A 25,861-nucleotide genomic window follows, 5' to 3' on the forward strand; every position below is an offset into this window, starting at 1 on the left:
AGCAGCAGTAAGCAAGCGCCCCGGTGGGATTAGCACTTGGGCAGGGTATCTTTGCGGGATTGGCAAGAAGCTTATTTGATTCTTGGAAGGCAGGCATGAATAAGGAGAGAAAAAAAAAAGAAAAGAAAAAAAAAGAGTGCGGGAGTTTGTGTGGTTTATTGAGGTACAGTACACCTCTCCAGTCAAGATTACGTGTAGGTAAGGCTGGACTTTTGGACTGGGTTTACATGAAATGTGTGATACACGATCTGCATTGCTCTTGGAACAGGCATTAGTCCGTACAGAGAGTAGCTGCTGGCAGACTGTGTAAAGACGATTCGGCCTCTGATGTCACAAAAGTGATAAAGTCTTCCAATCATAAGCCAAGCCTACCATACCCCTGCCCAGCTCTATGCGAAATGGGTACTGCTGTATCATGGCATCCCGCTCACCCCCTTTTATAGCATACTTTCAATATTTCCGGAAGGGGAAAAGAAGCACAGACCTATATATGACAGTATGATATGCATCTTTCAACGAGGTTCAAGCCAGGAAATGCAAACGAAATGCAGACAAATAACTTCGATGCAGTTTGATAAAAAAACGGGGTCACTTGTTTCTCCATTTTAGTTTGTTGCGGGGAGATGGGTATTGTTTTATGCTGACTTGCTGACTCTGGACCCTCCTGGTTTGCGACCGTGAGCATGATTAGGTATCCATCTGACATGTGAATGTGCATCTTTGAGCATTCGTCTACAGCCTCTATACATAAATACGAAGTACATTACTATTTCCCGAAAATTTTGGCCCTACCTGATCAATGTGGGATAGCCTCCATCTCGTGCCACCCTGAGTTGTCGCATATGGCAGGAAGGAAAACAAAAAAGAAAAAGAATAGGGGCTGTGACTCGATAATAAGATCAGTATAAGTTTCAAATACAGACGGGAGTGCTCAACAAATGACTATTCAAGCCTATTTCGGGTACACAGTCCTGTGCATCAATGTCGAGGCCTCCACCATTTGCATAATCTCAGGTGTCCACTCTTCGACTGTTCAACTACTGTATTCATCAATACATTCAAGTCAGATATCACCATGCGAGGTAGGACCGAGCTCGCCATCGACGATACCTCCCTCATGCGCCTCGTCTTCATCGTCACTAAGGCTCCCGTAATCCTTCCATAGCCGTACGTCCTTTGGCGGCACCGGCTTCGCGAGCACAATCGTCTCCACGCCCGCAGGGCTATTATCCTCAGGCCCCATCGGCAGCCGATCCACGTCAATCTCGAGCCCAAGTAGCGATTTGAGGACAACCTCGGCCCCAGCCTTGCTCATTACGGCATTGTGCTGTTTGCACGTCTCGCTTGCCACGCACTCCAGGCACCCGCCCATGCAACCGCAGCCGGCGACCCTCGCCACCGCCTGCTGCAGCAGCATGTCGACGTGCTCAAAAGCCTTAATGTTGATTCCGGACCCGCCAGCGCCGCCTTTTGCGTCGTAGAAGGTCAGCCGCGCCGGCCGCTTGCGGCTCGTCTCCTTGCGCGCAAACTCCTTCAGGCTGTTCTTGCATTCGGTGCGCACGTCACCAGGCATGCTGATAACAAAGTTGGGCACCAAGCTCATTACGCAGTGCTCAGCCGCGTGGATCGCCGCCGCCGCGTTCAGTCGCCGGGAGTCAAGGATCTCGAGTGCGCGCCGGGGAATGTCCAGCCAGGTGCCCTTGCTGAAACGCACAACCGGCGGGTTGTCCACATGCACGGCGTCCAGTACGCGGTTGCGCTTGTCCACTTTGAAATAACCGAAAACCACCTGCTTGATCCGGATGGTTCCATGATATGCTCGGCAAGGTGATCCCTCGATGCGCTTGATGGCCTCTGTCTCAATCGGGTCGATGTCTGTAAAATCTCGCTGCTCCGTCGTCCAATCCACCTTGACCTTCTCGACCCTCGCCATATGCTTCTCTGGGTCGAAATCGCGCACCAGGTAGGTGGTACCCTGGTGGAGGAAGATGGCGCCATCGTAAAGTGTGAAAGTAGCCCTGGAGGCCTCTAGCTCCTCCAGCACAACGTTTCGCCCATATGATATGTCGATAATAGCAAAGTGCTCGTCTTCTGTATCACGTATCGTCACAAACTTGGACGGCATAGGCCGGAACCTGTCATGACAGTGGTAGTATCCAAGCTCATCGGGTACCAGTCTTTCTATGCATATTTTATGAATATCTGCGCCAAAGTACTGAGCATCCTCGTCCGGCCGGATTGGCATTTCGTAAGCCGCACATTGTATATGGCCTTCGCGGACCAACATATTTTCTAGGTCGACTTGCAACGCACAGTTTGGTTGCGTAAAGATCTCGTCCGGATTCTGCATGTAGTGTTGATCTGTCGGGAATGAGTCTCCGACCAAGATCGAGAGCGAATCCAGGTTCCGCCGTCCAGCACGTCCACTCTGCTGCCTGAGATTGGCAATCGTATAGGGAAACCCCCAAGTAAGCACACAGTCTAGCGAGCCAATGTCAACGCCCAGTTCCAGGGCCGTCGTGGCTACGATTCCCACAAGCTTGCCCTCAAACATCTCTGCCTCAATCTTTCGTCGGTCCTGGGGTGTATATCCGCCGCGATAACCCATCACACGAGCGATACACTCGGGTCGACCCAGCCTTTCGAGCTCGGCCTTGACAGCTCCAACAAGCTTCTCGCACTGCTCCCTGACCCGACAGAACGCAATGACGCGAACTCCTCGTAGGACGAGCTGGCAGAAAAGCCGCGCGCATTCGTACTTGGCATCGCCTCGCCCACTTGAGGGATCTCCAGGGACGCGGTAGGGCGTATTCCAGCAAAGGAACTCCTTACGGCCAGATGGAGAGCCGTCAAAATCCACCAGCCGCACATCGCTGATCCCAAATATTGTCTTGAAGTGCTCCCTGGGGTTTGCCACGGTAGCGGAGCATGATACAAACTTCACATGTCGGTTGCCAACAGCAGCGCAGATTCGGCGTAGGCGGCGCATGATGAGCGCGACATGAGAGCCCATCAGACCATTGTAATAGTGAAGCTCGTCCACCACCACGTACCGAAGATTTTTGAGAAAAGTCCGCCACCGCTCCTCTTGCGGGAGAATAGTAATATGCAGCATGTCTGGGTTCGTAAAGATGATGCGCGCCTCATCACGGATCAGGTTTCTCGCCGTCATTGGTGTGTCGCCATCAAAGGTGTCCACGATCAGGTGCTCCAGACCCGGCATGTATGCCAACATCTCCTTGAGGCTCCGCTTTTGATCCTGAGCCAGCGCTTTTGTAGGGAAGATATACATTGCCCTGGTCTCGTGGTCCTTTTCCAGCGCATGCAATACGGGAAGTTGGTAGATGAGCGACTTGCCCGAACTCGTCGAGGTGGCCACAACAACATGATGGCCATCTATCAACCCGTTGATTGCCTCTGTCTGGTGTGCATAGAACTGCGTTATCCCTTTTGCGTTGTACAGGGCATTGACGAGATCTTGGCTGAGCAGGAAATTGAGGTCTCCAAACACGGGCTCCTGCGGTTCAAAGACACGGTGGCCATCCGGAACAATTTGTCCGGTATAGAAAGGGCTCTCCTTGAGCTCCTGAACTATCTCTGGGATTGACTTGCGTTCGTTGGGTATGCTTTCTGGTATTGTACTGGTTTCCGGCGGGGGCGATGGTTGCGTGGCCGCGGTTGGCACCGGGATAAATCTCTCAGACTCACTCTTGAGCGCCATGACAGGATCGGTCGATTCTGTCACGCATCTATTTATGAAAGAATTGACGGCACTCGTGAAACGCTGGTTACGCTTCTCGATCAGGTTCGCCATCTGCTTCTGACTGTACACCGGCATCTTCAGCTCTTCGTCCCGCAGCTTCCGGGTCGGTCTTGTAGGTTCTCCCGTCTTCTTGCACTGAACCTCCCGCTTGAGGTCTCCGTCCAGAAACTCAACATACAAAACCTCCTTTCCTGTCAGGTCCACGTCGCCATTCTCAATTTGGCCGCGGGTCTGCAGCCCCTCGCGGCCGGTGAAGCCACCGACAGACGAATCTGGTGGACGACTCTGCGAAGTCAGGAAATTCCTCGAAGACCTGAATGTATCATCCCTCTCTGCGCCGCGCGCGTCCAGCTGCAGCATGACCTCGTCGACATATGCGAACCGCATGCCGTCAGGGCGGAGGGTTGCAATGGCCGCTACGTCCTCTATCAGCAGCTGCCGGCTGATGTGCGACTCCACCGTAGACTTTATGGTGTCGAAAGTGGTGGCGAGATGCTTGCGCGTGCAGCAAAATGTGACGACCAGATTGAGGGCCCTGTACGTCTTGTCCAGTATCTTGAACCAGTCGGGCCACTCGATCACGCACTCCTCCTGGACACTTGCAGGATCTGGCTGTTGAGCATTGCTTGCTTTGCTCGTCGATTTGGCTGTCCGCCGAGCCTTGCCGGCTGCTGGTTTCTCAGGTGTGTCAATACCATGGTTGCATTCGCCAGGTGCTAATGCGTCTGCGATTTGAGATCGTTTACGCTTCCCAGACTTGTTGACTGGTTGTTTGTTAGTTTTCCCAACAGCGTCCATGTCATTCAGTCGATATCGCCAACAGAAAAGTTCAGCGGTTGGAGCGCATGCATGATGCAGATTACATGTGAAAAAAAAAAAAAAAAAAAAAAAAAAAAAAACAGAAAGAAAACTACCTAGGTACGTAAATTCAAGTGTGTTTTGTTAATGCCCGGAAAAGAAAGAAGAAGCGGCAATTCAATTAGATTCGTTTGGTGGCAACTTGCGTCCTAGTCGGACCCAGTCACGCCAAAATGTCTCGAATTCACGTGACGACATACAAATAAGGGGCTACAACACTTTGTTCAAACCTGGAAACCAACATAAGTCATTGCTGGATGGATTCCTTTAGACAGTAATATGGAGAATTTAAATATTCTGCTAGCTACGCTAACCTACAATAAGCGAGCAGATGGGATTTCGGTCTCAACTTCACAATTATTCTGGACAAGTAGGCCAAACCACCACCAACGTCTATAAGATAGGTAGCAGTGTACGCTGAAGTGAAGTAGGCCGCACCGTAAAAGCCCATATGTACCTAGCTGCCGAGTGACTTCCCTGATACCTGAAAGTTTACACCCCAACGCCTGCTTTCCATCTTCATCCCGCAAGCCAATAATCAAGTTTGAAGAGATGCTCATCGGTCATGTGTCATTACTTAGAATGGCCCAGCCCTTTTGCTGGCTCAGGGCCTGCTGTCGGTTGTCAAAGACAGATATGTGACTGTAAAATTTGCATTTGCGAACTGTGAAACCCTCGGCCTAGCTCGAAGACTTGAGTTCTTTTTGAATAAGGTCGATGGTTTGTTGAAATATCTCGGCGTTCGCCGCAGACATCTAAAGTAGAAAATGTGAGCAAGTGCCTGCTTGGCGTTAACAGAGCTGAATACAGCACATACCTTGACTTGTAATGTGACCGGACGAGCATCTGGTCCCTCCAGGGCCGTGAACAGAAAGCCAACAGCTTTCATCATTTCTCTCCTCACAAACTCCGTCCCGGCTAACACTGCCGTGTTGATGACCACTCTAAGGGTGTGATCCTGACGCATAATCAGGCGTACGACCTTGGGCGTCTTGCTATCGCTGTCACCAGCGTCGAGCATTGAGGCATCGAAAGAAGCCGTGAGAGCAGCACCACTTTGATCGAAGTCTATGGTTGCCTCTGGGACGTTCACTTTGAGAATACCAGCACCGCGTTCCTTCCAAGCCCCTGACTCTTTATCCAGGTGATAAACTTTGGCCCTAGCCAAGAAGATGGTAGCCTCGCCGGCCTCTCCATCGTCCACGACGACTTGTTAAAGTTAGCAAACACGTGAAAACTCGAAGTTCAGCACAAGGTTTTCATCTCACCTTTTTGAAGCTTCGTCGCCTTCTTTTTGTCTTCCACGCTTACAGGCTTGGTCTGGTCTGCTTCTCCGTCTTCGTCCTTGGCCTTCTCCTCGGACTCAGACTCTTCCTGAGCCACGCCGTCTTCGCCAGTCTCTGTATCGCTTTCCCCATTTTCGGATGCTTCATTATCAGTTTCTGGGGCACCAAAGGGCCGAGCTGGCTTATCATCCTTGAGCACTCCACCAGGCTTTGCAAAGCTCGTCAGCTTGGACGCACCCAGGCCACCACCGAACCCACTGCCAAAGGCGCTTCCAAACGGTTTGGAGGCGCCGCCGTTGAGTGAAGCAAATGGAGAGGCCGAGCTCGAGCCATCGCTCGGGGGTCCAAAGGTCAACTTTGGTGGTGCTGGAATGGTACCGGAACTTGCGCCCAAAGCGCCGAATGGCGAGGGCGAGGCTGAAGAAGACAAGGCGCCGAACCCCGATGCGGTGTTGCTGGAGGATCCTAATGAACCAAATGGAGATGCACCACCAGTAGCCCCCAAAGTACCAAAGGGAGATGCGGTACCGCTCAGCTTTGCGAACCCAGACTTTGCAAAGGCGGAGGCCGAGGTAGTAGTCGGCGCAGCATCGTCCTTGCCGGCAGCGGGCTTTTGTAAGCGGGCAGATAATGAGGGGTCCTTGGGCTCGTTGGTATCGGTAGGTTCAGTGGTCTTCTTGCTGGACTCGGTTGTGGAAGCCTGTGTAAGTCGGGTTAGATGCCGAATATCATTTGTAGGCTTGAAAACCATCAAGAGCTGCGGCTTACCCCAGATTCATCTTCAGCCTCTGCCTCGACCAGCTCATCACGGGCTCTCTTCTTCTCCGGTTCCAGTCTGTCGGTCCTGTTAGTGCCGTCCTTGGGAGAGAGGCTGCCTGCCGATTCGGAAGAGCTGGGCTCGTGGTTCTCGTCCAACTGGTCGTGCGCCCTCTTCTTCTTCGGTGACGAAACTTGCTCCTTCAATGCGTCGTCGGTGGGCTTGGTGGTGTCGACGGCGCTCAGCTTCGGTGCCTTGGCCATTTGTCCTTCCTGTTCCGCCGCAGCTGGTTTTTCGGAAATTGCAGTCTGTTTGAGCTCTTCCCTGGTCGCCTTGGTCTCTGCGTCCTCCTTGGGGCTACCGGCCTGAGAGAGGGCACGGGAGGTGAGCGGAGTGTCATCCGCCATCGTGTCTGTCTTTTTATGTTGCGAGTGAAAGACAGACAGATATGCGGGAGCGAACAAAACAGATCAAAGGCCCTGCGAGCCTTGACGGAGTGTAGCTTCGTTTGTCCGACTGAGGGTACGGGGACCGAAAACGGCAATTGTCGAGATGCGGATATCGCCGGTCGGCGGGGCACAGGAATGTGTTTGTTGTCTCAGCAAAAGGATATTTGATCCCACGGAGAATGGACGCGACCAGAAGTGCTGAAAGCGGTCTGAATCGGAGCGGCTGGATAAAAAGCGACCTTCGATCGGATTGGGGCACGTCGCGGTCTGGTCCTTGCACCCCCAAGCTTTTTTTGCCGACTTTTGTAGCGACGAAATTGGCGATGATGCGGTCCCTCTCTACAAGCACGTCGCCCAGGTGGGCAAGGTGGGTGGGCGGACTACAGTTCTGACTTCCTATTTGACGCTTGGGTTCAATGGGATGGCTTCGCTTGACAGGCGGGGCGGGGTTCCACCCAAGGACCTGAGCAGTAGCTTCGATTGGGCTGAGATACAGTACAGCGTAGGCGGACAATCTATCTGTGAGCACACAGTGCACGCAAGTGGGTTCCGTTTGGTTTAATAAATAATGTTTGGGTTCGATTCGAGTGGCACATGAGTTTTATTAGATGATCGAGGCAAACGAGTTCCGAGATTCCTGATTATATTTGCTCCATTGGCACAAAAGGCTTACAAAAGAAACCGAAATACAGTACAACATCCATGACCCGTCACTTCCACTGTACGGTACGGTACAACCTAGGCCTAGTTCTAGTGGACTAGGCGTCCTGTCGCCATCACGTCATTCCGCTCCCGCTCGGTGCATCTTTGCAGCCGCTGGTCGTGGTCATCTCCAACTTCTTCAGGGAGTCCCTGTCAGACTTATCCACGAGCGTGTCAGAGGTTGCTGCATCTGAGAGTATGTCATCAGCAGCAACAGCAGCTCTATATGGCGGCAATACCTCGGCTTCAGCTGGCGACTCTGTAAAGTCGGAAAGCTCAATGCTCATTCCAGCCGGGCCATCTTCAAGGTCAGAAAAGTCGCTATAGTAATCTGATGCGCGACTTTGGCTTGACTGCCGACTCCCCAACATCGCTTCCTTCTCCTCGTCATCCTCGTCATCGGTACCCCTTCCAAACAAACGGGCCAGGAAGCGCCCCATGTCCTTTCTTCGCTTTGCTCGGCGCCGACGATTGGCCTCTCGGCGGCGCGAGCGACGTTGAGAACGACCCGCGTTTGTATCCCGACGGTCGTCCTGACGACGACAGCACAGGAGATGCATCATGCCAACCACAAGCCCAAGTATGGCAATGCATAGCACGATTCCAACAACAAGCAGCAATACGCTTTCCGAGGCATCTGGCCGCGGTGAATGGTGTTTTGGTCGATGGTCTTCGGGCGAATTCGGCGCACCTGGTGGTGGGTGAGGTCGACGGTGTGGCCTGTCTGATGGATGGTGAGGGTGAAACGGATGACCATCAGGGGCAAATCCCGGCGGCGGCCAGTGCGGAGGTCGATGCCTATGATGAGGCCGCTCCCACGGCGGTGGAAATCTCCATCCATCGTGCGACGAACTGTTACCTTCGTGTCCGTGAGGGTGTCTCCAATGAGGCCTGTGCCGGTGACGATGACGCCAACGATCATGTCTGTGCCTTCCCCTGCCTACGAACAAGTCGGCGAAATCGTCCCAGAACCATGACTTCGCGACGCTGCCAATGGTGCTCAGGAAAGTCTTGATCATGCATTTGAAGTCATCACAATCGCCGATACTTTTTTCATCTTCCTCCTCCCAGCGGTGCCGCCTGGCGAGATGCATTTCCTTGCGTCTGATGAGACGATGTAAGTGTACCACATCGCGTCGCAGTCTTCGCAACTCGTCGACCTTGGACATAAAGTCCTCGGGGGTTCCCTCGTCCAAAGATGTTTGGTACGTCTCTTGGGAGACCTCCATTGAGGCCGGGCCTTGGAGGTCAAATATATCCCCCGGGGAATCTTGTTTGAACTGAAGTGAAAATCCCAGAGGTTGCTCCCTTGCAACGCCCGAAACGGACTCAACTGCAAAGGAGAAGAGCTGCGCCGCAGGCAACCCATTGGCTTCGACGCAGGTTATGTTCCATGTTGCGGTGAAGGGTATGTCATCGATTAGGGACGCGAAGTTGCCATTGCTGCTCTCCAAAGGCTTGTGGTTAAGAAGTACATGTGCAGGAGCGCATGGTTCTTTCTTTTGAAGAACCCCAAGTTGGATATCCTGCTCGAGATGGTGTCAATATGCTATATACAAACAAGCATTTGGGCATATGTCTGCTACCTATATTGGCCCAGCTAGCAGCTAATTAGGCTTGTATTTGCCAGTCAGCACTTACCAGATAGTGTACTGGGCTGCTCTCAGCCAAATCCAAGGTTATATAAGCCGACGTATAAAGTTCTGGAGAATGTCAGCTGCAAAGTTCTCGAAGGTCGACGATGAGATGGCAGCTCCTAAGTTCAAATTCTCTACTTCTGGTTACAGTAAACATATCAGGATTTGCCTACCGTTGGATAAACCCTGGGCTGCATCAGTATCTGCCAGCGCTAGCAAAGGTGCCAACAGAGTGACCCAGGCCCAAGCCCGAGACCTGTCGAGGCTGCGCATAATTAAAAGGACGCTCTTGTGATGGTGAGGGGAAGCCTCTCGAAGCAACGCTGGCCGGCGGCTACACCATACCGCTGACGGGGTAGGCGGCGAGGAATTGCCTTGTGCACACTGTTGTCCCCTTGCAATAGAGGCTGCACCCTTGGAATTTCGACTATACGGTACTTGGGGCTGCGCGCCAAGTGACGGCTGGTTGAGTATTGAAAGATTGAACTTCAACGCCGGGGGGGGGGGGGGGGGGGGGGGGGTTTTTGGCCAGCAAGACTGAGTTTCTCCGAGGTGATTTTGGCTCGACTTTGAAGAGCCCAGAAATTGTGAATGGGCAAAAACCACTACAAAAGGGTAGGTATGTTATCAAAGGGATAAACGCCGCCGCCCACCACTCATTTTAATCAATGGCGCGCCTTGACAGTTTCATGCGTGCAAACTGCCACCCACGTTACCGTCCCGTCTTACGTTCGGGTGTTAACATCCAGTCGTTAGCTCCGTCTAGCGTCGGAACTTTCAGCATCAGCCGTACGTACAATGATTCCCCCCAAGCCCCCGTCCTTGGAGCCAGCGGGATGTGGGAGACCGAGCTCTGATCATCAGGAAAGTGGCCTCCCAATTACATTGTGGCATTATGGGTCAGGGGTGGCTCGTCCCACCCAATGAGTGGCCGTTCGCAACTCTGGGTGCTACTGTAAATAGGGCTAGGCCAATGGCATGCACCCTCGAAGCTGACGACGCCCGGCGCTGCAGCGTGGGTGGTTTTTTGTTGCAACCTCCGACGCGAGTCGGACCTTACCTTCTTTCTGTGGCAACCGCTTTCTTTATCCCCAATGAGATTGCGAATTTATGCAGTATGTCGTAAGCAGGGTTTACCGAAGGTTCTAACTTTCGTACAAATTGGGATATGTTCTCAAGTAGGCAGTAAAGTATTGTGTCATCCCAGCTTTCCAGCATCTCCGTGGAGTTCTATTTGGTCAAGTTGAAGATGAATGAAATGTTGGGTTTCACAAGGGCAGGAAGAGCAACGTACGTTGACGGTGCGTCGAGAAGTGGATTGGTTTTTCTTCTTCGCTCTCAATCTGCGTTGTCTTTGGACTGGCAATCTAGATCAGGGGAGATCTAATTACTCCGTAGATAGATCTAGTCAACCAGAACGAGAAATAAGCAATGTTGCGGAATTGACCATGTAGGACGTGCTTGTTCAACCATCTTGCGCCAGAATTCATACCCAGCTTTCGTTCAAAGCCACAATCTCTGACGCAATCGTCGAAAACCGCCACCAGCCAACTTGTAAGGAATTTAAATCTTGTGTCGCAATCTTCTGTTTACACATACCTTAGTTATTGCAAAGATCTGAGACCGGAATGTGAAATGTCTTCAAATTGTCTCTATTTATGTACAAGAAAATAAATTGTCTACACTGGCCTTGACATGGCAAAAGTGATGACACTTTGTATGGATATGCGCTGTAAGAAACAAAGAAACAAAAGAGAATGACATAAAGAGGAGATGTCACATTTCACGCCAAAAGCGAGCGGCAGGCGTGAATGCCTCCTCAAAATACGAAAACATGGCTCGTGCAAGGCCCTCCAAAGTTGGGCCATCATACTCCCCCTCCTTCGCATCTATCCAAGAGTGGAAACTCACCTAGAAGAGCCCACCAGTCAGCTGGTCAAGCACTTTCCTGACGGCAGTCTGTTGGAACTGGCTGCCAGTCCCCTGGTTCGCGCTCGCCTCAGTGGTGGGGGCCGAAGCACCGTTCACGGAGGGGGCGACTGCGCCTCCATCGTTGCCCTTGCAGACGCCATAGCTTGCCTGGCATCCTCGCGTGCTGGAGCTACCGGCTCCGCAGTGGAAACGGCTTGAACCGCAGCGGCCGGACTTTGAGCAGCACTCGCCAAAGACGCTGCCCTTGCACGTCATACCAGACGAGGCGCCGCACTGGCCCGTCGTAGAGACCTTCACATTGCCCTGGGGCGCGCCTTGGGACTCGGACTGAAACGGGTGGACAGCCTTTGACTTGCTACTTGGCTTGGTCTTGCCTTGAGACTTGGCTACACCCTCGGGCTTGGTGCTCTTGACTTGCTCAGGTGTCGTCTGGGGCGAGTTGGTAGCTGCTGGGACAGGCGAATCCTCGAAGACCGTCGTGTAAACCGTCACCATTGTCGTGACGACTGGCGCAGGCACGGCAGCAACGGGCTTGACCGCCTGCTGCACGGGCTGCATGACCTTGGCTGGTTGTGCCGGGGCTGCCGGGGCGGGAGAAGGAGAGGGAGCAGCAGAGGGAGCAGGAGTACCAGAAGGGGCAGGAGTTCCGGCCGGGGCGGCACCACCAGTAGCCGGTAGCACGGATGCGACAGCGGTGTCAACGACATCCTCGGCACTGGGAATGGGACCGGGCAGCTGGCGATCAGGGCTCTGGAGCTTGGCACCGGCGTTTGGCGGGCCACTGGGGTTGCCAGACGCGCAGTTGGCTTGGATTCCTTTGCACTTGGCCTCCCAGAGCTTGCAACCAGCCGAGCCAGTCGGCCCGGCGCCCGAGTAGCACGCCGTGAGCTGGTTGTCACAGATCGTTGCAGAGGCATAGCAATCATTTTCGTTGCTATATGAGGGAACCTCGGTGCCGCACCAGTTATCGACTTTGAGTAGGCAGTTATCCGGCACGGCGCCGACCTCGGCCTTGTTGTACGAGGCAGCCTTGGGCGCGGCGCCGTTCGGGGCCATGGGGTTGAACACCTTGGGTCCAGGAATAGGGTATGGAAGGTCCAGCGGGTTTTGCCAGACGTTGAAGCTCACCGACTTCTGGCCCATCTGGACGTACCCAGGGATGGAGACCGAGTCCTCGGCCGGGACGTTGAGGGTCCCCGATGGTCCATCGATAAATATCTGAGCACAGCCGACGTAGAACTGAGGATCGCCCTTATCGGCCTCGTGCAGGGCCAACAGCTCCGGGCGGACGAGGTAGTAGCCGCCGGGGAGGCCAGTAGGAAGCTGAACCGACATTAAGCCGTTGTTGGCAATGAGCTTCTCCGTGCACCACTGGCCTGCCTTTTCATCGTACCCATCGTCCCAGATCTTGAACCAACCGGGGCCAACGGCGGGGCTCGACTTAATATCTGTCACCTGCTTCAGGTAAACGGCACAGGGTCCTTTGTGAGACTTGTCGATGCTACCAGGAGCCGAGTAGTCGGGGTTAAGACGCCATTCAAAGGTCATCTTGCTACCAGCAGATGCCGGGCATGTAAATGCAACCGCGGTCTCTCCATCCTTGCCGCAGGCCATATCGTTACTGGTGATGCCCGCGATGGGGTCAGTTGCGGTGCCAGGATCATTAGGCATGCGGACGCAAGTTCCGTCGCCCTGATCGACATTGTCGATCAACAAGGTGGTGAAAACACTGTGTGCGTTGATAACGCTCGCGAAGGCGGTCGCGAGGCCGAGCGTAGCAAAGGACTTCATTGTTATGGTTGGAAATTGGTGAAAAGAAGAGGCTAAGAAGAAGGGAAAGTGCAAGCTCAGCTTGGTGAGAAAGAAAAAAAAGAAGAAGAAAAGGTGTGTAAAGAGAGTGTAAGCGGCGATGCTGCTAAGGAGAGTGATGGCCGAGATGCTTGGGTCTGTCCAGCTCCAGCAATCAGGGCAGAGAGAGGGACGGGCTTTTCTAGTATCCGAGCCTTTTAGCTGAAGAAGCTAGAAGAGAAAGCTGGATGGTATATCGCAAATGAGTGGCTCCTGAGTTGCCGAGGGGCACCTAAGGTGGAAATGAACGCGGAGTACTAGTCTAGGAGGGCGGATGGCGGCACTGCCTCGGGTTGGAAGTAAGGAACGATATTGATTCTCGTAAAGAGGATTGAAGGATTGAGAAATAAGAATTTAATGAGTGTGATCAATAGGCAGGGAGCGAATAAGATGAGTACACCGTCACAGAAACCAGTACTGTTTGATGGTGGCAGAGGAGCCTCTTTTTTACCTTCTCAGGGAACAGGCACGTTTCTCATAACAGGATTGTAGGGTCCTCCTGATATATTTCGCCTTGTTGGCATCTATCCCTGCGCCAGATGACTCCAGTACAACATGAGTATACAGTATGTGCCCGGGGCGCATAATGACGTTTCCGTGAAGGCTCTGCATGGCAAGTGAGGCAATGCCAAGTCTCAGATGCTCCTCCAAGACGAGCTCACATCCGAGTAACATGGTCAAGCCCATGGTAGGCCTCATGCTCAGCCGACGCTAGGCCCAGTAGAAAATCAATAAATCTTCAACCAGCTAGGCGACGGAGACACTAAGTTCCTGAATCAAGAAGCTATTAGCTCTTCACTGGTGCAGATTTAGCTCAGGTCCAGGCTTGCTTGGCCCCTGAACAATTGCTACCGCTAAAGCCTTTGTTCCTATATCTGCAGCCAGATCATTTCCGTTGCTTACCACAAGCTCAGACGCTAAAACGGTGGGCTCATTAAAGTGATTCCTAGGACAATTCAAGGGCACGAAATACCTAAGGTAATTAGCTGTTGCCTCCCTGATCACCCATCAAGTACCTACCTATTACAGACTCATGGGAGAGCTGACGGTTAGTGCGTCATTGACAACATCGGAGTGGCGACATCCAACCTTATCAGTGTTATGTCGTTGAGCGCCACTGAATATATCGGAAGCAATCGTATCTGATCGTGGCTTGGCATCCCCTGATCGACAGTAACGGATGCAATTTTGAAGTCGATTCCATCTTGGGAGAGCTTTGCGCCAAAGAGTTCTTATGGAAACAATAATGATCGAAAACACTTGTCTTTTTTAAATTTTTTTTTATGTCCAACAATGTTTCCGATGGATTCAGTGGCCCAGGTAGTTAGTTGGATACGCAAGAATATGACTCTCGGGGCCAACATTCAATCTGATATGGCACTGGCTGCAAGATGAATACATCACCTATTACCGGCACATTGAGGTGGACTGAACAAGTGACTGGTGTAATCATCAGATGGAGGGGATATCGCCAGTATTTTCTTTTGGTACAGTGTATAGAGCTTGTGTACAGAGTATGGTACAGAGTTTGTGATCGTCACTTCATGGGTATCTGATGTTCGATGGTGATCCAAGTTTACTCGTTGATCTTGGCCAGGATCCTAGGGTGGTGGCAACGGAGTTAGAATTTTATCCAAAGCTAGGTGAACGGGTATAGAAGGCTCTTATGTTAATGGGGTAGGCAGTTTTGCACGTACTCGCTATCACGGAAGAGGTGGTACTCCTGCTCGCCAACCTTAACAGGGGAGCCACCGTACTAAACAGATGTCAGTGATGAATCCTTCGTGACCAAAAACAGAAAAAGAAAAAAAAACCCCTTCAATAACAAGGGCTGACAAAATGCTGCGAACATACTTGAGGGATCAAAACACGGTCGCCGATGGCAACGCCCATGGGGGTACGCTTGCCGTCCTTGTCAAGTCCGCCGGGGCCAACAGCGAGGACCTTGGCCTCGTTCAGCTCCTTAACGCTGGACTCGGGCAGGAAGATGCCGCTTGCCGTCTTGGCTTCGGCCTTGATACGCTGCACGAGCACGCGGTCCAGGAGCGGCACCAGCGACTTGATCGAGCGGAGAGAAGTAGACTGTGAAAGCCAAGTGTGTTAGTCAAAAGCTCGAGCTACCAGACCGAGGCGAATAGGAAAACACAAGGGCATCGATCTCGCCGGCAGCGTCTTGAAAAGCTGCCCGAGTAGGTAGGCAGATAGCTAGCTACCTCGATCAAATGCACCTGCTGCATATGAAACAGGGCTGATATCGTTACGAAGGGAAAGGGTAGATGTTGGAGGTGCGCTTACCATTGCAATTGAGGTATTATGTGCTTAGCAAGCTTAGCAAGTAAACGGGTATTAGGAATGTGGTTGGAGAACGTTGTTGAGCTAAATTTGAAGTTTGCAGTTTACGAGATGCAGAGAAAAAAAGTAAACGGAACAGCTTTGACCTTTAGTTCGCGTTGGGAAGCTTCCAGAAAACGCGATGGGGAACTTTTTTTTGCCGAGATAAACCGCTCGGGGGCTGGGCAGCTAGAGAGACCCTAACCCTGGCTGTCAAGGTTCCAGACACAGGTATCACCTGAACAAAACGCACTGGGATCTAGACTGTCAATGGACTGTCTAGTCTAGGACCAGAACTAATTACTCGGGGGCTGTTCGCTGTGTGTCAAAGGGGGCCCACAACGAACAGCCCCCGAGTAATTAGATTGCAGGTCTAGATATTAAGTATATCTGATTGAAGCCCTACCACTAGATACGACTTTAAATTTTTACGGCTTCAGACAGCTCAAAAGACTTGCCTTAGTGAAGCTGAAATCATTTTACATTTATTTCAACCCTGACACCGAAATCGTACTATTTGAGGTCAATGAGGTCAATTACATATGCCTTTGATGTTTTTTTTTAATGGTCGAATAACTCTTCAATTGGTCGAGAGTGCTGTCTCGTAAACTATATTTCCATATCGGAAGTCCAAGGGAGAATCCAAGAATCCCTTCGTATATTTCCCGAGTCCCCATTCTAGTGCTCAATGAGCTGGTCTAATGCAACCCTTTATGCAAGCCCGGCCCCTAGAATGCTACATGCAAATGTACCCCAGAATCCCCAGTAACAAAAAAAAAAGAGAACAACAATATACACAATCACTCATTCCCGTCTCTACGCGATCGATATAATCCAGGTCGTCTGTGATTTTGCGCAGGACTTGAGAAGCGCTAGATATTAGCAGTGTGATGGTAATGAATTTCCGCGTGGGCAGAAGAAAAAATAGCCTTCACCTGCAACAGTCGCTATTTGGCAGGTGCCGCAGCAGGTGTGCTTGAGGGGGCCGCCGGGGGCTCCAAGATGTGAGTGTGGTCCTCTGCTTGGAAAACCTGGCCGGGGGCTTCTTGTCGACAGATGACGGTGTTTGCAACCCAAGGATCCTCAATGATCTCCTCCATCTTGGCCCTCTCCTTAGGATTTATCATCAACATACGGCTGATAACATGTCGACTCTCGCGCGGCAACAGTCGGAGGATCCGCCAAGGCCCCCGAATAACCTCACGCTTCTCAGGCGCCGAGCTGTTACCAATATTGGAACCCCCCGTGTTGGTCTCAGTGCCGGTGCTTGTTGGTCCTTCCACCTTCTGTGGCTGTGGGTTGTTGTTCTGCTCGACAGTTGACTTGTTCTCGTCGCTCTGGACAAAGATGTCTCGCGCCGGTATCTCAGTGAGTGCCGATGAGGACTGGTGGGACGGCAAAACCAGCTTCTTTGGGTCGTGACCTGGTGTTGGCTCGGAAGCAAATAGTTTAAACGAGTTATCGGTCATGCGGGGGACCTTCCAGGGGAAGCGGCGCAATGTCATGCAACAGTAGATGATCGCCAGTGACCATATATCGACTGCTGCAGGGTCATATCTCCGTTCATCATACACCTCGGGTGCTAGATATGGATCGGATCCCACAATCCCTAACCAAGTCGTTAGTCTCATACAGTCGCTCTTATATCAGATGAAGCAGGTGACCTACCTTTTGCTAGGTTAATTCCGTTCTCGAAAGGATATTTGAAGACATGAGCGCTTCCAAAATCGATTATCTTCATTATGCCGTGTTCGCTGACCACAACGTTGTCCAATTTCAAATCTCGGTGCGCAAGACCCATGCCATGCAGATACGTGACTCCACTAAGAATCTGGAGGAAGCAGCACGTCACCTCTTCGCGCGACTGTTTTCCTGTCATGACAATGGCGAAAAGATCATATGGAGCGTACTCCATAACCTCATACCACTTGCCCTTTTCTTGCACAATGTCAAGAGTCTCGATGATGTTACCGTGATGTAGTGACGAGCCGATACAATACTCGGCTGTCAACTTCTTGACGTACTCCTTCTCCGTTTCGTACGTATGCCTTGGTCGGAACTCCTTCACCGCGAAAACTGTGTTGTCTTCTGCCCGCTTCATTAACCTAACCGATCCACCGGCCCCTGAGCCGAGAACTTTGCCCAGTTTCCCATACTTGGAAGATAGACCATGATCACTACCAAAGGGAATCTGGGCCTGGCTTTTGGAACTTGTCGAGACCTGGGTCGATTTGACAGACGGAGATGGGGATGAGGCGCGCTTCTTGTGAGGCCCGACCTTGAAAAATCGCTTCAAGTCCGCCATCGAGTTAGGCCTACTATTAATTGTCGGAGTGGAACTGGTCTCCCGGTTGAGATCAGAGCCCCTGAGGAACAAAGCAGATCCGCGCTTGTCCGGGGAAGCTTTCCCCAGGCTATTGGAAGATGATGCGGGCGAATGCTTTCTCCTGCCTAGAGAGAAATGAAAACGTGGCTCGATGGCTTTTTGCTGCGGTCGCTTGTGCGCTGCATATGGATCGTTCGCATCGCCGTCCGGAGTGAAGGGTCTCGTGTACAGTTGCGAGGCAGCCAGGCGGGTCGGGCTTGAGTCTCGCGAGGACGGCAGACTCCCAGGTCCTGTCGAAAACATGCCTTTGCGGTGCCCGCCTACTTTTGAGGATCCATCACTATCATTGTGCGTCGAACGAGGACGCCTGGGAACGTCGTCGGCCGAGGAGAAACCATCTGGCCGCAAGCTTGGCCTAGAAGATCGAGGGGGTGAATCCGTCGAGTCTTGGGGAGTGATGATGTCACTTCGGTGGCCCGCTGTGGAATTGGCCTGGCGTTTTGAGTCGACGTCGGCAAGGCCAGTGGCCGCGGGGGTCAGAGGTGGACTATGCATTGGCGCAACCCGCGGGCTCGACAATGGTGATTGCCCAGCGGTACTGCGGGTATTTTGACGAGTAGGGTTTTTTGAAGAATCGTCTTCATGGGAAGGGGTCTGTTTTGGAGGGGCGTGGAGACCAGGTCAGCAGAGGCGCAATTGAAGGATTGCGCATGGGTTAACGACGACATAGCAGAGATGACGCACTCTGGAGGCAGGAAGCGATACTGGCTGGAATGAGAATATGTTCATCCGGCGCTCCTGCAAATGAGATCCTTGCAGCGACTTGGCCAACGCACTCAGCTGGGCTGGTGTGACCTCACCGAGTTCATGGGCGTCGACGGGAGCAGGGACTTCTGGAGACGATCCCGATTGCACCACCTCCGGGCCGATCTCTTCAACGACGGACCGAAAGCGCACGGAGGGTGCTGTTGGCTGTGAATTTGGCGTTGGCGCTGGCGTTTGTGTTGGAGATGTCGGTGCTGGTGCTACTACTACTGCTGGAGGCTCGGCTGGCGCCTGTGGTTCGGAAGTGCCGGCATGGACATCTGTGGGCGCTGCTTTGCGTGGAGGATATCATCAGCAACTGAATACCCAAGGTGTAGGTAGGTACCTGCTAGGCGGCAGATTGAGCAAAGGGTACATGGAATTGAACCACATCTTGGGCAGAACAGGATAAAATCACAAAGGGGGAGATTTTGTTTCTGCGTTAGTTGCGAACAAAGGTAGTAGACACTGCAGCAGGGCTGGAAAGTGCGACTACCACCAGCTGAACTGTCTGTCACCTCACGTACCCCTGGGCTCGGATTGGCCCCCCGCGGGGGAGGTTGCCATTGCGAAGATTGGAACCGCCGAATATAGAAGAGCGCCAACGCGATGGACAGGCCCTATATTCCTGGCATGGATGACTCCCAGGGGAGATAGCCAGGATAAATTTGGCAGATATCAAATGGCGGGAGGCAAGATTGGCGACAAAAAATGGCGAAAGATAGAATAAGCAAAGGGGCAAGGCTTGGGGTGGTGCTTTGGTAACGATAAGCCAGAAAAAATGGCAACAAGCGTGACGACAACCAGTACCCGATTTGGGCTGGTCTACCAAGCCGCCCCGGTTGGATGGACGCTTTGGAGAACACTCACGGTTACGGAAGTCTCCGTGGTGGGGCACTTGACTTGAGCCAAAGTCACCGAATTTCAGATAAAGTATTTAAGGCAGGTCGGATGTATATCTGTGTGCGCGCGGATGTTTTGACTGTTAAGATTGATCTTGATTAGACTGAGTGATATTCTTTTTCTTCTCATTTCCTTCACTGATTGAGGAGATGACAAGATACATAAGTTAGGTACGGTAGCTAGTCAAGCTCAATCGGTTTTCCTCGGCTCGATTCGCGGATACGGGGAATTGATGCACCGCGACATGCGCTCGTGTCTGACTCAGAGACCAAGATCTGGACTAGACTACACTATAGCTCTACGTGGTAATTCTTGACTGAATAAGAGGAAAATAGGAAGGCCCTGGGTTACATCGGAGAATAGTCCGTCCCTTACGTACGTAACTAAAGTACCTACCTACCTAAGAAAAGACCGGACTTCATCGTTAAATAAGGACTGCCGTGACGTATAGGACCATCCCAGCTACGAAGCTATCATCCATCATGGGCATATTTAGTCAAACCAACCTGGAATAGATACCGATACCCGAAACCTAACTCCCTGGAGGTACCCTATTATGCCATTGTTGGATGCGCACTCTAAACCCTGTTGGTGATAAATGCTTTGCCGGCGCCTGGAGTGGATTTAAACTTGGCCAAAGTCAATCAAGATTTAGACTAGGTCTAGGGTTAATATGCGTCAAAAGGAGATTATACATGATATGTTTGCTTTCATCACATGATCTGCCGGGCAACACTAGATAAACTAGTTCTAGAACTAGGTCTAGATCCAATATGTCTTGACGCTGACCCTTTCCCAATTTGCATCACGTTCATTTGATATTAAGAAGCCGCACCAAGCTTATATCAAGCTGATGTCAACCAACAATGATTCTCGTACAACCTGGAGACAAGGATTTTTTTTTTTTTTTTTTTACATAAATAAAATACAGTATATAAAAAAACCTTTCCGTCAACAGCTACCGCCTTGATGGCGTCCATACCGTCTCACTGACTAGAGTACCTTAAATACATGGTTTCCAACGATCCGAATTCAGAACAAATTGTACACATGATACAATGGAGCCCAGAAGAGAACCATGTGTGAAATGGAATAATGGTGACAATTAGCCAAATTGTTACAATATAATACAAAATTGGCCCAGCAAAATAGCTATCCTGTCAAGCCGCATAAAAGCGCCAGATCTCAAGGCTTAACCTCTACGCCAATAGACTTGCACTGATATATGATGGACTTGCAAAGGCCTTCTAGCGAATGGCCTGATAACCTCATCTCCGTCTGCTTGATTTTGGCAATCTCATAGATGTGTTTGAGGCTGACTGTGCCTACAGTCTCTTTCCCTGCCAAACCGGTTCCCTTCCTCTTGCCCTTGCGCCCCATTGGAGCATCAGCGGCGTTGAGCAGCAACCATGAGGTCTGAGGTGTCCGGATATCAAAAGAAAAGGTTCGGTCTGGTCGGACGACGACGCGCACAGGCGTTGGGGTGCCCGTGATGATATGTGCCGTCCTGGCGTTGAATTCCTGTTTCGCAAAAAGAGGCGTTAGTATCACATCGCCCACGACTCGGAGGGGCTGCAAGACAGGAACCAACCTTGCAAAAGTCCATTGATTTGACACCTTTGCTTCCCAGTGCTGGACCGACGGGAGGACTGGGGCTCGCCTGGCCGGCTCCGACGAGGAGCTTAACGATTTGGTCTGCGCCTCCGGCGGCGGCGCGTGCCTTGGACATTGTAACGCGTCTCTGCCTGGGCGGATAATTCGCCCAAAAGTGGGTTTGTAGTGCCGATGTAGCCTTTTGAGAGATACTTGTCTCTAAGGACTCGTCGTGAACAGGTGGGGTTCGAGTTTCGTTCTTATGAAGTGTTCGGAAATCGGCTCGCTTGTTGAAGATTCGGCATTCATCAGCCCATCAATTCTCATGAAGCCAAAAAAATTCGGCCAAGCATTGGAATCCATGAGCTTCAGCCACAAGTCCAGAGCCTGTGCCGTGTCGCTCAATTGAATGGGGCCCACTCTGAACGTGACTCTAGTGTGCTGTGTTTCCAGGGTCCCCTTCCCGCCTCTTGACTCTTGGCCGCAATGGGTAAAGACAACCGTACAGTGACGCCACACCAACTGTCGGTCGGTTGACGTACATTTGGCCCCGCATCAGGCGCGCTTGTCCCTCCATAAATTTGCCGATGGCTACGACCCGGGCATTCCTCAGACCGAGATAGGATTGAAAAAACGAGCGGTGAGGTGACTCGATAATCTTGAACAATCTTGCTGAAAGAGATTTTGCTATAAAGAAACGTTTCCGAGTGTGCTACTTGTTCTTCATCCTAGCGGATCTGCTGTACAAAAGGTATTATACTGGCCACCCACCATTGACTGTACGATCAAAAACGCGAAAACAATTTCAGACCCAGTATCAAACATACCATATCTGACAAAAGTTTCTTGATTTCGACCCTAGGTTTACGATTGGAAGCTGTTAAAGCAGCTGAAAACACCGCAGCAATGTTCAACTGGGCTAAACAACAGTAAGTCAACCGGGGTCGCATAGGTCAAAGTATAGGTTAGTCCGCAAGTCTGACCACGCTCTACATGTGCGATAAAGGCTGGCCAATGTTGCCGGCACCCAGGAGCCGATCTATGGCCCGACCGCCATCAAGTCAGTTGCCCAGGAGACATCAAATATCTCGCATACGGAGCTTACCCGCGATGACCTGAAGTGGCGGGCGATGACATCCACCTGTGTCGAGACGCAGACATTCTATATGACCACTGACAGTGGTCACCTTGCCTTCGTGCAGGTCATTTACAGCAATGTTGCGTATGTTACTGCACTGCTTCGCTCGACTCTCTGGTAATGACCGTTGCTGACCCGCAAAATCCAGCGGCATCCGAACAACATGCCAGTTCAACACCAAGGTCTTCAACCTCAAAGACGACGGCAAGCCGCACCTGTGGTGCACAACACCCTTGAGCAACCACTCCTTCAGTGACGATATGACCGCTTTCTATGCCGACGACTGCGCCGTCGAGCTTTCCGAGGACGGCACATCATACACTATCAAGTCCATGACCGACGAGCGAGCCATCGTCAACATCAAGGTCACCAGGACCACCCCAGGGTTCCATGCAGGCAAGACGGGCACCACCTTGTTTGGAACAGATCTGTCGGATCCCTGGGGAACAATGCGCCATGCCTTCTGGCCAAGGTGTCAGACGGAAGGCACAATCACGACTCCCGACGGACCGGTCGACGTCAAGGGACGCTGCCTGTTTGTCCATGCGCTGCAGGGCATGAAGCCCCACCACGCCGCCGCCAGCTGGAATTTTATCAACTTTCAAGGCCCTACACACTCGGCCGTCTTGATGGAGTACATAACACCACCGTCGTATGGGTCTACGACTGTCAGTGTCGGTGCGATCGCCAAGGATGGTGAAATTGTTGTTGCTGGCTGCTCAAACCATGTTGAGCATGTCGAAATTCGAAAGGACTCGGAAAACGACTGGAAGGAGCCGACGAAAGTCAAGCTGACTTGGTCCGGTGCGACAAAAGATGGCAAGAAGGTCGATGCCGGCATTGTGAGCGAGTACGAGACACGCCTGGACCGTATCGACGTTATGGCCGAGGTTCCCGGCTTCGTGAAGAAGTTTGCCGCAGCTACCGCAGGAACCAAACCTTATATTTACCAGGTGGGTCATGAGACTTTCTCCATGAGTGCTAAGATATTTTTGTCCTGCTGACACGGCCAAACAGTACATGCCCCGCAAAGCCAGTCCAACACTGAAGCTCAAGATCGGAGATGAGCCTGAGATTACCGAGACCGGCGCCATGTTCTGCGAGGCGACCTTTATCACCGATTCCACCACTGGGGAACAGTGAGGGGCTGCTCTGATAAGTTTGTAAGTCATGTTGGGGTGAATGAGAACAGTTCATTTTCAGGAAACCCAATTATACAATTTCGGGTCTTGCTTGCGGTTTCACAAGCAATATATGCGAATAGAGGTTGTTATAGGTAGAAGCGCTTGTATCACAAGACGCAGGGCTTAATGGATATTGGACAGATCAATAGGGACTTTGAATTTTAATGAAGATTATCAAGTATTTGGACCAGGTTTTGGTGGGTAATATTCGCACCCAAGCCCCAGGAGGGAGACATCCTGTCAGCTTACATCTCAAGTATGGGAATGTTTTATCATGTCAAGTCAGAGAAATTCCGAATGCACTTGTCATAATTCATATACCTAGGTCGAGTACTATAAAATCTCGGTAAGTCTAGCCAAACACGAAATCTTCATAGTTCCTGGCTATCCTCTCCATGCCCTCCTTGAGTCCCCAGCCTTTTACGTGGCACACATGGCGGTAAATCTTCTCCAGCATTGAATCCATCTCGTCGCCGGCAAGATGCAGATCGGTCTCTACAAGTATCCTATCATCTGGACAGGCTCGTATTATCTCGGGCAATTTCTCCTCGACAGAGGCGGTACCCATGTTTATCGCAACTGAGAAGGAAAAGAATATTTTGGAGGGTATCCGCGGGTCCGTGTACTGCTTTAACACTTCGGCCGAACCAGAGAAGGAGTGCAGGCATATCCGCGGAGGAAACGGCTTCGCGCCGACCTCTGTCTGCTGCGGCTCATCCTCCTCGTCCGAGTCATACTCCTCCCAGGCCTGGGCGTTCTGAGCCACCAGCCTCTGCTTCCGCCGGCTGACGACCTCCCTCTCGTGGCCCTTCCACGTCTTGGAGAGCGCATCCAGCAGCAGACCTGAGCACTGCACCCCGTGCACGCTCACGGGCCGCCCGAGCTCCCCAGCCAGGGCGACCTGAGCCAAGAAGACGCGCTCCTGGTGCGGCAGGTTGACTCGGTACTTGCTCAGCATGCGGCCGTACCGCCCGCCGGGAACCATGTCGCGCTCGTCCTCAGCGGGTGGGTCGATCTCGCCGTCCGGCCCCGGTTCGCGAGGCTGCGGGAGCCGAAACGCCTTGTCGAGACCTACCTCGCCGACCATTCCGGTCGGGTAGCGGAGCAACCTCTCTTTTGTCGCAGCGACGACGGACGAGAGAGGTTCCGGGTCAAGCAGGCTGGCGAGGAAGTCCGGGTCCGAGGCCGGAGATGGCTTCAGGACCGAGGCGAAGTGGGCGGCCTTGTCGAGCTCTGCGCACGCCGAGTCGTCATAGATCAGGTGCGAGAACCAAGGATGGTAGCCAAAAGCAGGGACAACCCTGCCGACCGGAGCGCTGGGATCCAACGACCGCGACTGCAGTTCAGAGCGACTGGGGACACCGTGGTCGTCTGCAGCGGTGGCCGAGAGAGCCTGGTCCTGGGCGCGAGAGGCCATGACGGTCATGGCCCGGGTCCGCATTGTGGGAATGTGGGCGATGGAGGCGGGAGTGGTAGTGGGGTGGCAGTGTGAATCATAAGCTCCGATCTCCCAGGGAAAAGGTTCGGAGTCGCCGGGTCCGGTGTTACTCGGACTGCCGGCCGAGACCGGGGCATTACCCGGAGCATGCCCGTGGCCTGGACACATTTTTTTCGCGATCGGCTCCGCGGGCCTTTTTTTGGTGGGTTGGTGTTTATTACTAGAAAAAGACTTTTTTTAGCTTATTTAGCTTTGGGGGTTAGCTCAAGCGATAAGATCCGAGTCACCAAAAACTTCTGCACATGCACGGGATTGAATGTAAATGGATGCGAAGAGAGTTCGGACAAAGAATCTGAGGGGGCGGGTGGGGGGTGGGGTTTGCGGATTGACTTATCACGTATTGATGTCACCACGGCAGTCAACAACAGGCTAAGAAGGTCCCTACCTAGTAGTTCAGGCGAATTACTCAGATTACCGTGCTACTGTACGGTACAGTAGCAAAGTGGCAAGTCGCGGATGGGTTGCGGCTCCCCAGCAGCTGAAATCCATCCATCCACATGCAGGGTCTCCGCCAAAACCCACTGGGTATGGCAAGACGGGGATTGCTTGCTACGCACTTGGCAGTACCGTGGTTGGACTGCGTATGCTACATAGTACTATGGTAGGCTCTACCACGTACATAGTAGGTTTTACCATAGTAAATTGATACCGTATATCATTCCATCATTTGCTCGTTTCTTCCCTGTTTGGGGGTTGTTACTGTCTAATGTTGGCCAGAAAACTATCAGATTGATGTGGCCATTATCAACCAATTGGCAAACCCCCCCTTCCCCCTTCCCCCCCCCCCCCCCCCCCCCCCACCGTTCCCTCTTCCCCATGGCCCCACACCGAGAGAGGTTGAACCAATTCTTC

At 52.2% G+C, this 25,861-nt stretch overlaps 9 protein-coding genes across 9 annotated transcripts; 1 reads left to right on the forward strand and 8 right to left on the reverse strand.

Annotated features, from left to right (window-relative positions):
- Nucleotides 1–699: 699 nt before the first annotated feature.
- Nucleotides 700–4,728, reverse strand: MGG_13223 (uncharacterized protein). The gene has a single exon (XM_003711874.1). It carries the CDS (start codon nucleotides 4,559–4,561, stop codon nucleotides 1,064–1,066), a length of 3,498 nt encoding a protein of 1,165 aa, XP_003711922.1. The 5' UTR covers nucleotides 4,562–4,728; the 3' UTR covers nucleotides 700–1,063.
- Nucleotides 4,729–4,809: 81 nt separating this feature from the next.
- MGG_13222 (uncharacterized protein) lies at nucleotides 4,810–7,523 on the reverse strand. Its single transcript, XM_003711875.1, has 4 exons — nucleotides 6,676–7,523; nucleotides 5,890–6,607; nucleotides 5,439–5,830; nucleotides 4,810–5,376 (listed from the first exon to the last, which is right to left on the reverse strand). The coding sequence occupies exons 1-4, from the start codon at nucleotides 7,069–7,071 to the stop codon at nucleotides 5,302–5,304; spliced, it is 1,581 nt and encodes a 526-aa protein (XP_003711923.1). The 5' UTR covers nucleotides 7,072–7,523; the 3' UTR covers nucleotides 4,810–5,301.
- A 366-nt stretch (nucleotides 7,524–7,889) lies between these two features.
- MGG_06068 (uncharacterized protein) lies at nucleotides 7,890–9,725 on the reverse strand (the record flags this gene model as incomplete). The annotated part of the gene is made up of 5 exons (XM_003711876.1): nucleotides 7,890–8,348; nucleotides 8,507–8,755; nucleotides 8,943–9,341; nucleotides 9,457–9,518; nucleotides 9,626–9,725. The coding sequence occupies 5 exons, from the start codon at nucleotides 9,723–9,725 to the stop codon at nucleotides 7,890–7,892; spliced, it is 1,269 nt and encodes a 422-aa protein (XP_003711924.1).
- A 1,350-nt stretch (nucleotides 9,726–11,075) lies between these two features.
- Nucleotides 11,076–13,175, reverse strand: MGG_06069 (endoglucanase; the record flags this gene model as incomplete). The annotated part of the gene is made up of 1 exon (XM_003711877.1): nucleotides 11,076–13,175. The coding sequence occupies one exon, from the start codon at nucleotides 13,173–13,175 to the stop codon at nucleotides 11,364–11,366; it is 1,812 nt and encodes a 603-aa protein (XP_003711925.1). The 3' UTR covers nucleotides 11,076–11,363.
- A 1,633-nt stretch (nucleotides 13,176–14,808) lies between these two features.
- Nucleotides 14,809–15,530, reverse strand: MGG_13221 (hsp10-like protein; the record flags this gene model as incomplete). The annotated part of the gene is made up of 4 exons (XM_003711878.1): nucleotides 14,809–14,833; nucleotides 14,930–14,988; nucleotides 15,087–15,314; nucleotides 15,528–15,530. The coding sequence occupies 4 exons, from the start codon at nucleotides 15,528–15,530 to the stop codon at nucleotides 14,809–14,811; spliced, it is 315 nt and encodes a 104-aa protein (XP_003711926.1).
- A 554-nt stretch (nucleotides 15,531–16,084) lies between these two features.
- Nucleotides 16,085–19,721, reverse strand: MGG_06070 (HAL protein kinase). The gene is made up of 3 exons (XM_003711879.1): nucleotides 18,634–19,721; nucleotides 17,232–18,543; nucleotides 16,085–17,172 (listed from the first exon to the last, which is right to left on the reverse strand). Exons 1-3 carry the CDS (start codon nucleotides 18,676–18,678, stop codon nucleotides 16,511–16,513), a joined length of 2,019 nt encoding a protein of 672 aa, XP_003711927.1. The 5' UTR covers nucleotides 18,679–19,721; the 3' UTR covers nucleotides 16,085–16,510.
- A 747-nt stretch (nucleotides 19,722–20,468) lies between these two features.
- On the reverse strand, nucleotides 20,469–21,531 carry MGG_06071 (50S ribosomal protein L11). The gene is made up of 2 exons (XM_003711880.1): nucleotides 21,188–21,531; nucleotides 20,469–21,117 (listed from the first exon to the last, which is right to left on the reverse strand). Exons 1-2 carry the CDS (start codon nucleotides 21,323–21,325, stop codon nucleotides 20,782–20,784), a joined length of 474 nt encoding a protein of 157 aa, XP_003711928.1. The 5' UTR covers nucleotides 21,326–21,531; the 3' UTR covers nucleotides 20,469–20,781.
- Nucleotides 21,532–21,747: 216 nt separating this feature from the next.
- On the forward strand, nucleotides 21,748–23,809 carry MGG_06072 (survival factor 1). Its single transcript, XM_003711881.1, has 5 exons — nucleotides 21,748–21,940; nucleotides 22,052–22,118; nucleotides 22,196–22,411; nucleotides 22,476–23,280; nucleotides 23,345–23,809. The coding sequence occupies exons 2-5, from the start codon at nucleotides 22,096–22,098 to the stop codon at nucleotides 23,468–23,470; spliced, it is 1,170 nt and encodes a 389-aa protein (XP_003711929.1). The 5' UTR covers nucleotides 21,748–21,940; nucleotides 22,052–22,095; the 3' UTR covers nucleotides 23,471–23,809.
- Nucleotides 23,803–25,292, reverse strand: MGG_06073 (Cut9-interacting protein scn1). Its single transcript, XM_003711882.1, has one exon. It carries the CDS (start codon nucleotides 25,115–25,117, stop codon nucleotides 23,864–23,866), a length of 1,254 nt encoding a protein of 417 aa, XP_003711930.1. The 5' UTR covers nucleotides 25,118–25,292; the 3' UTR covers nucleotides 23,803–23,863.
- Nucleotides 25,293–25,861: the final 569 nt, after the last annotated feature.

The sequence above is a fragment of the Pyricularia oryzae genome, chromosome 3 (genome assembly GCF_000002495.2).
Source record: "Pyricularia oryzae 70-15 chromosome 3, whole genome shotgun sequence".
In the NCBI taxonomy this organism is placed as follows: domain Eukaryota; kingdom Fungi; phylum Ascomycota; class Sordariomycetes; order Magnaporthales; family Pyriculariaceae; genus Pyricularia; species Pyricularia oryzae.

Coding starts and splice junctions, on each gene's coding strand:
- MGG_13223 (XM_003711874.1), bottom strand. CDS start 4,561: ATGGACGCTGTTGGGAAAACTAACAAACAACCAGTCAACAAGTCTGGG.
- MGG_13222 (XM_003711875.1), bottom strand. CDS start 7,071: ATGGCGGATGACACTCCGCTCACCTCCCGTGCCCTCTCTCAGGCCGGT. Junction 6,608..6,675: donor AGGCTGAAGATGAATCTGGG/GTAAGCCGCAGC, acceptor CGACTTACACAG/GCTTCCACAACCGAGTCCAG. Junction 5,377..5,438: donor CGGTCACATTACAAGTCAAG/GTATGTGCTGTA, acceptor TTTCTACTTTAG/ATGTCTGCGGCGAACGCCGA.
- MGG_06070 (XM_003711879.1), bottom strand. CDS start 18,678: ATGAACATATTCTCATTCCAGCCAGTATCGCTTCCTGCCTCCAGA. Junction 18,544..18,633: donor TATCGCTTCCTGCCTCCAGA/GTGCGTCATCTC, acceptor CCTCCAAAACAG/ACCCCTTCCCATGAAGACGA. Junction 17,173..17,231: donor CGGAATTAACCTAGCAAAAG/GTAGGTCACCTG, acceptor CGACTTGGTTAG/GGATTGTGGGATCCGATCCA.
- MGG_06071 (XM_003711880.1), bottom strand. CDS start 21,325: ATGTCCAAGGCACGCGCCGCCGCCGGAGGCGCAGACCAAATCGTTAAG. Junction 21,118..21,187: donor AATCAATGGACTTTTGCAAG/GTTGGTTCCTGT, acceptor TTTGCGAAACAG/GAATTCAACGCCAGGACGGC.
- MGG_06072 (XM_003711881.1), top strand. CDS start 22,096: ATGTTCAACTGGGCTAAACAACA. Junction 22,412..22,475: donor GTCATTTACAGCAATGTTGC/GTATGTTACTGC, acceptor CGCAAAATCCAG/CGGCATCCGAACAACATGCC. Junction 23,281..23,344: donor CCAAACCTTATATTTACCAG/GTGGGTCATGAG, acceptor ACGGCCAAACAG/TACATGCCCCGCAAAGCCAG.
- MGG_06073 (XM_003711882.1), bottom strand. CDS start 25,117: ATGTGTCCAGGCCACGGGCATGCTCCGGGTAATGCCCCGGTCTCGGCC.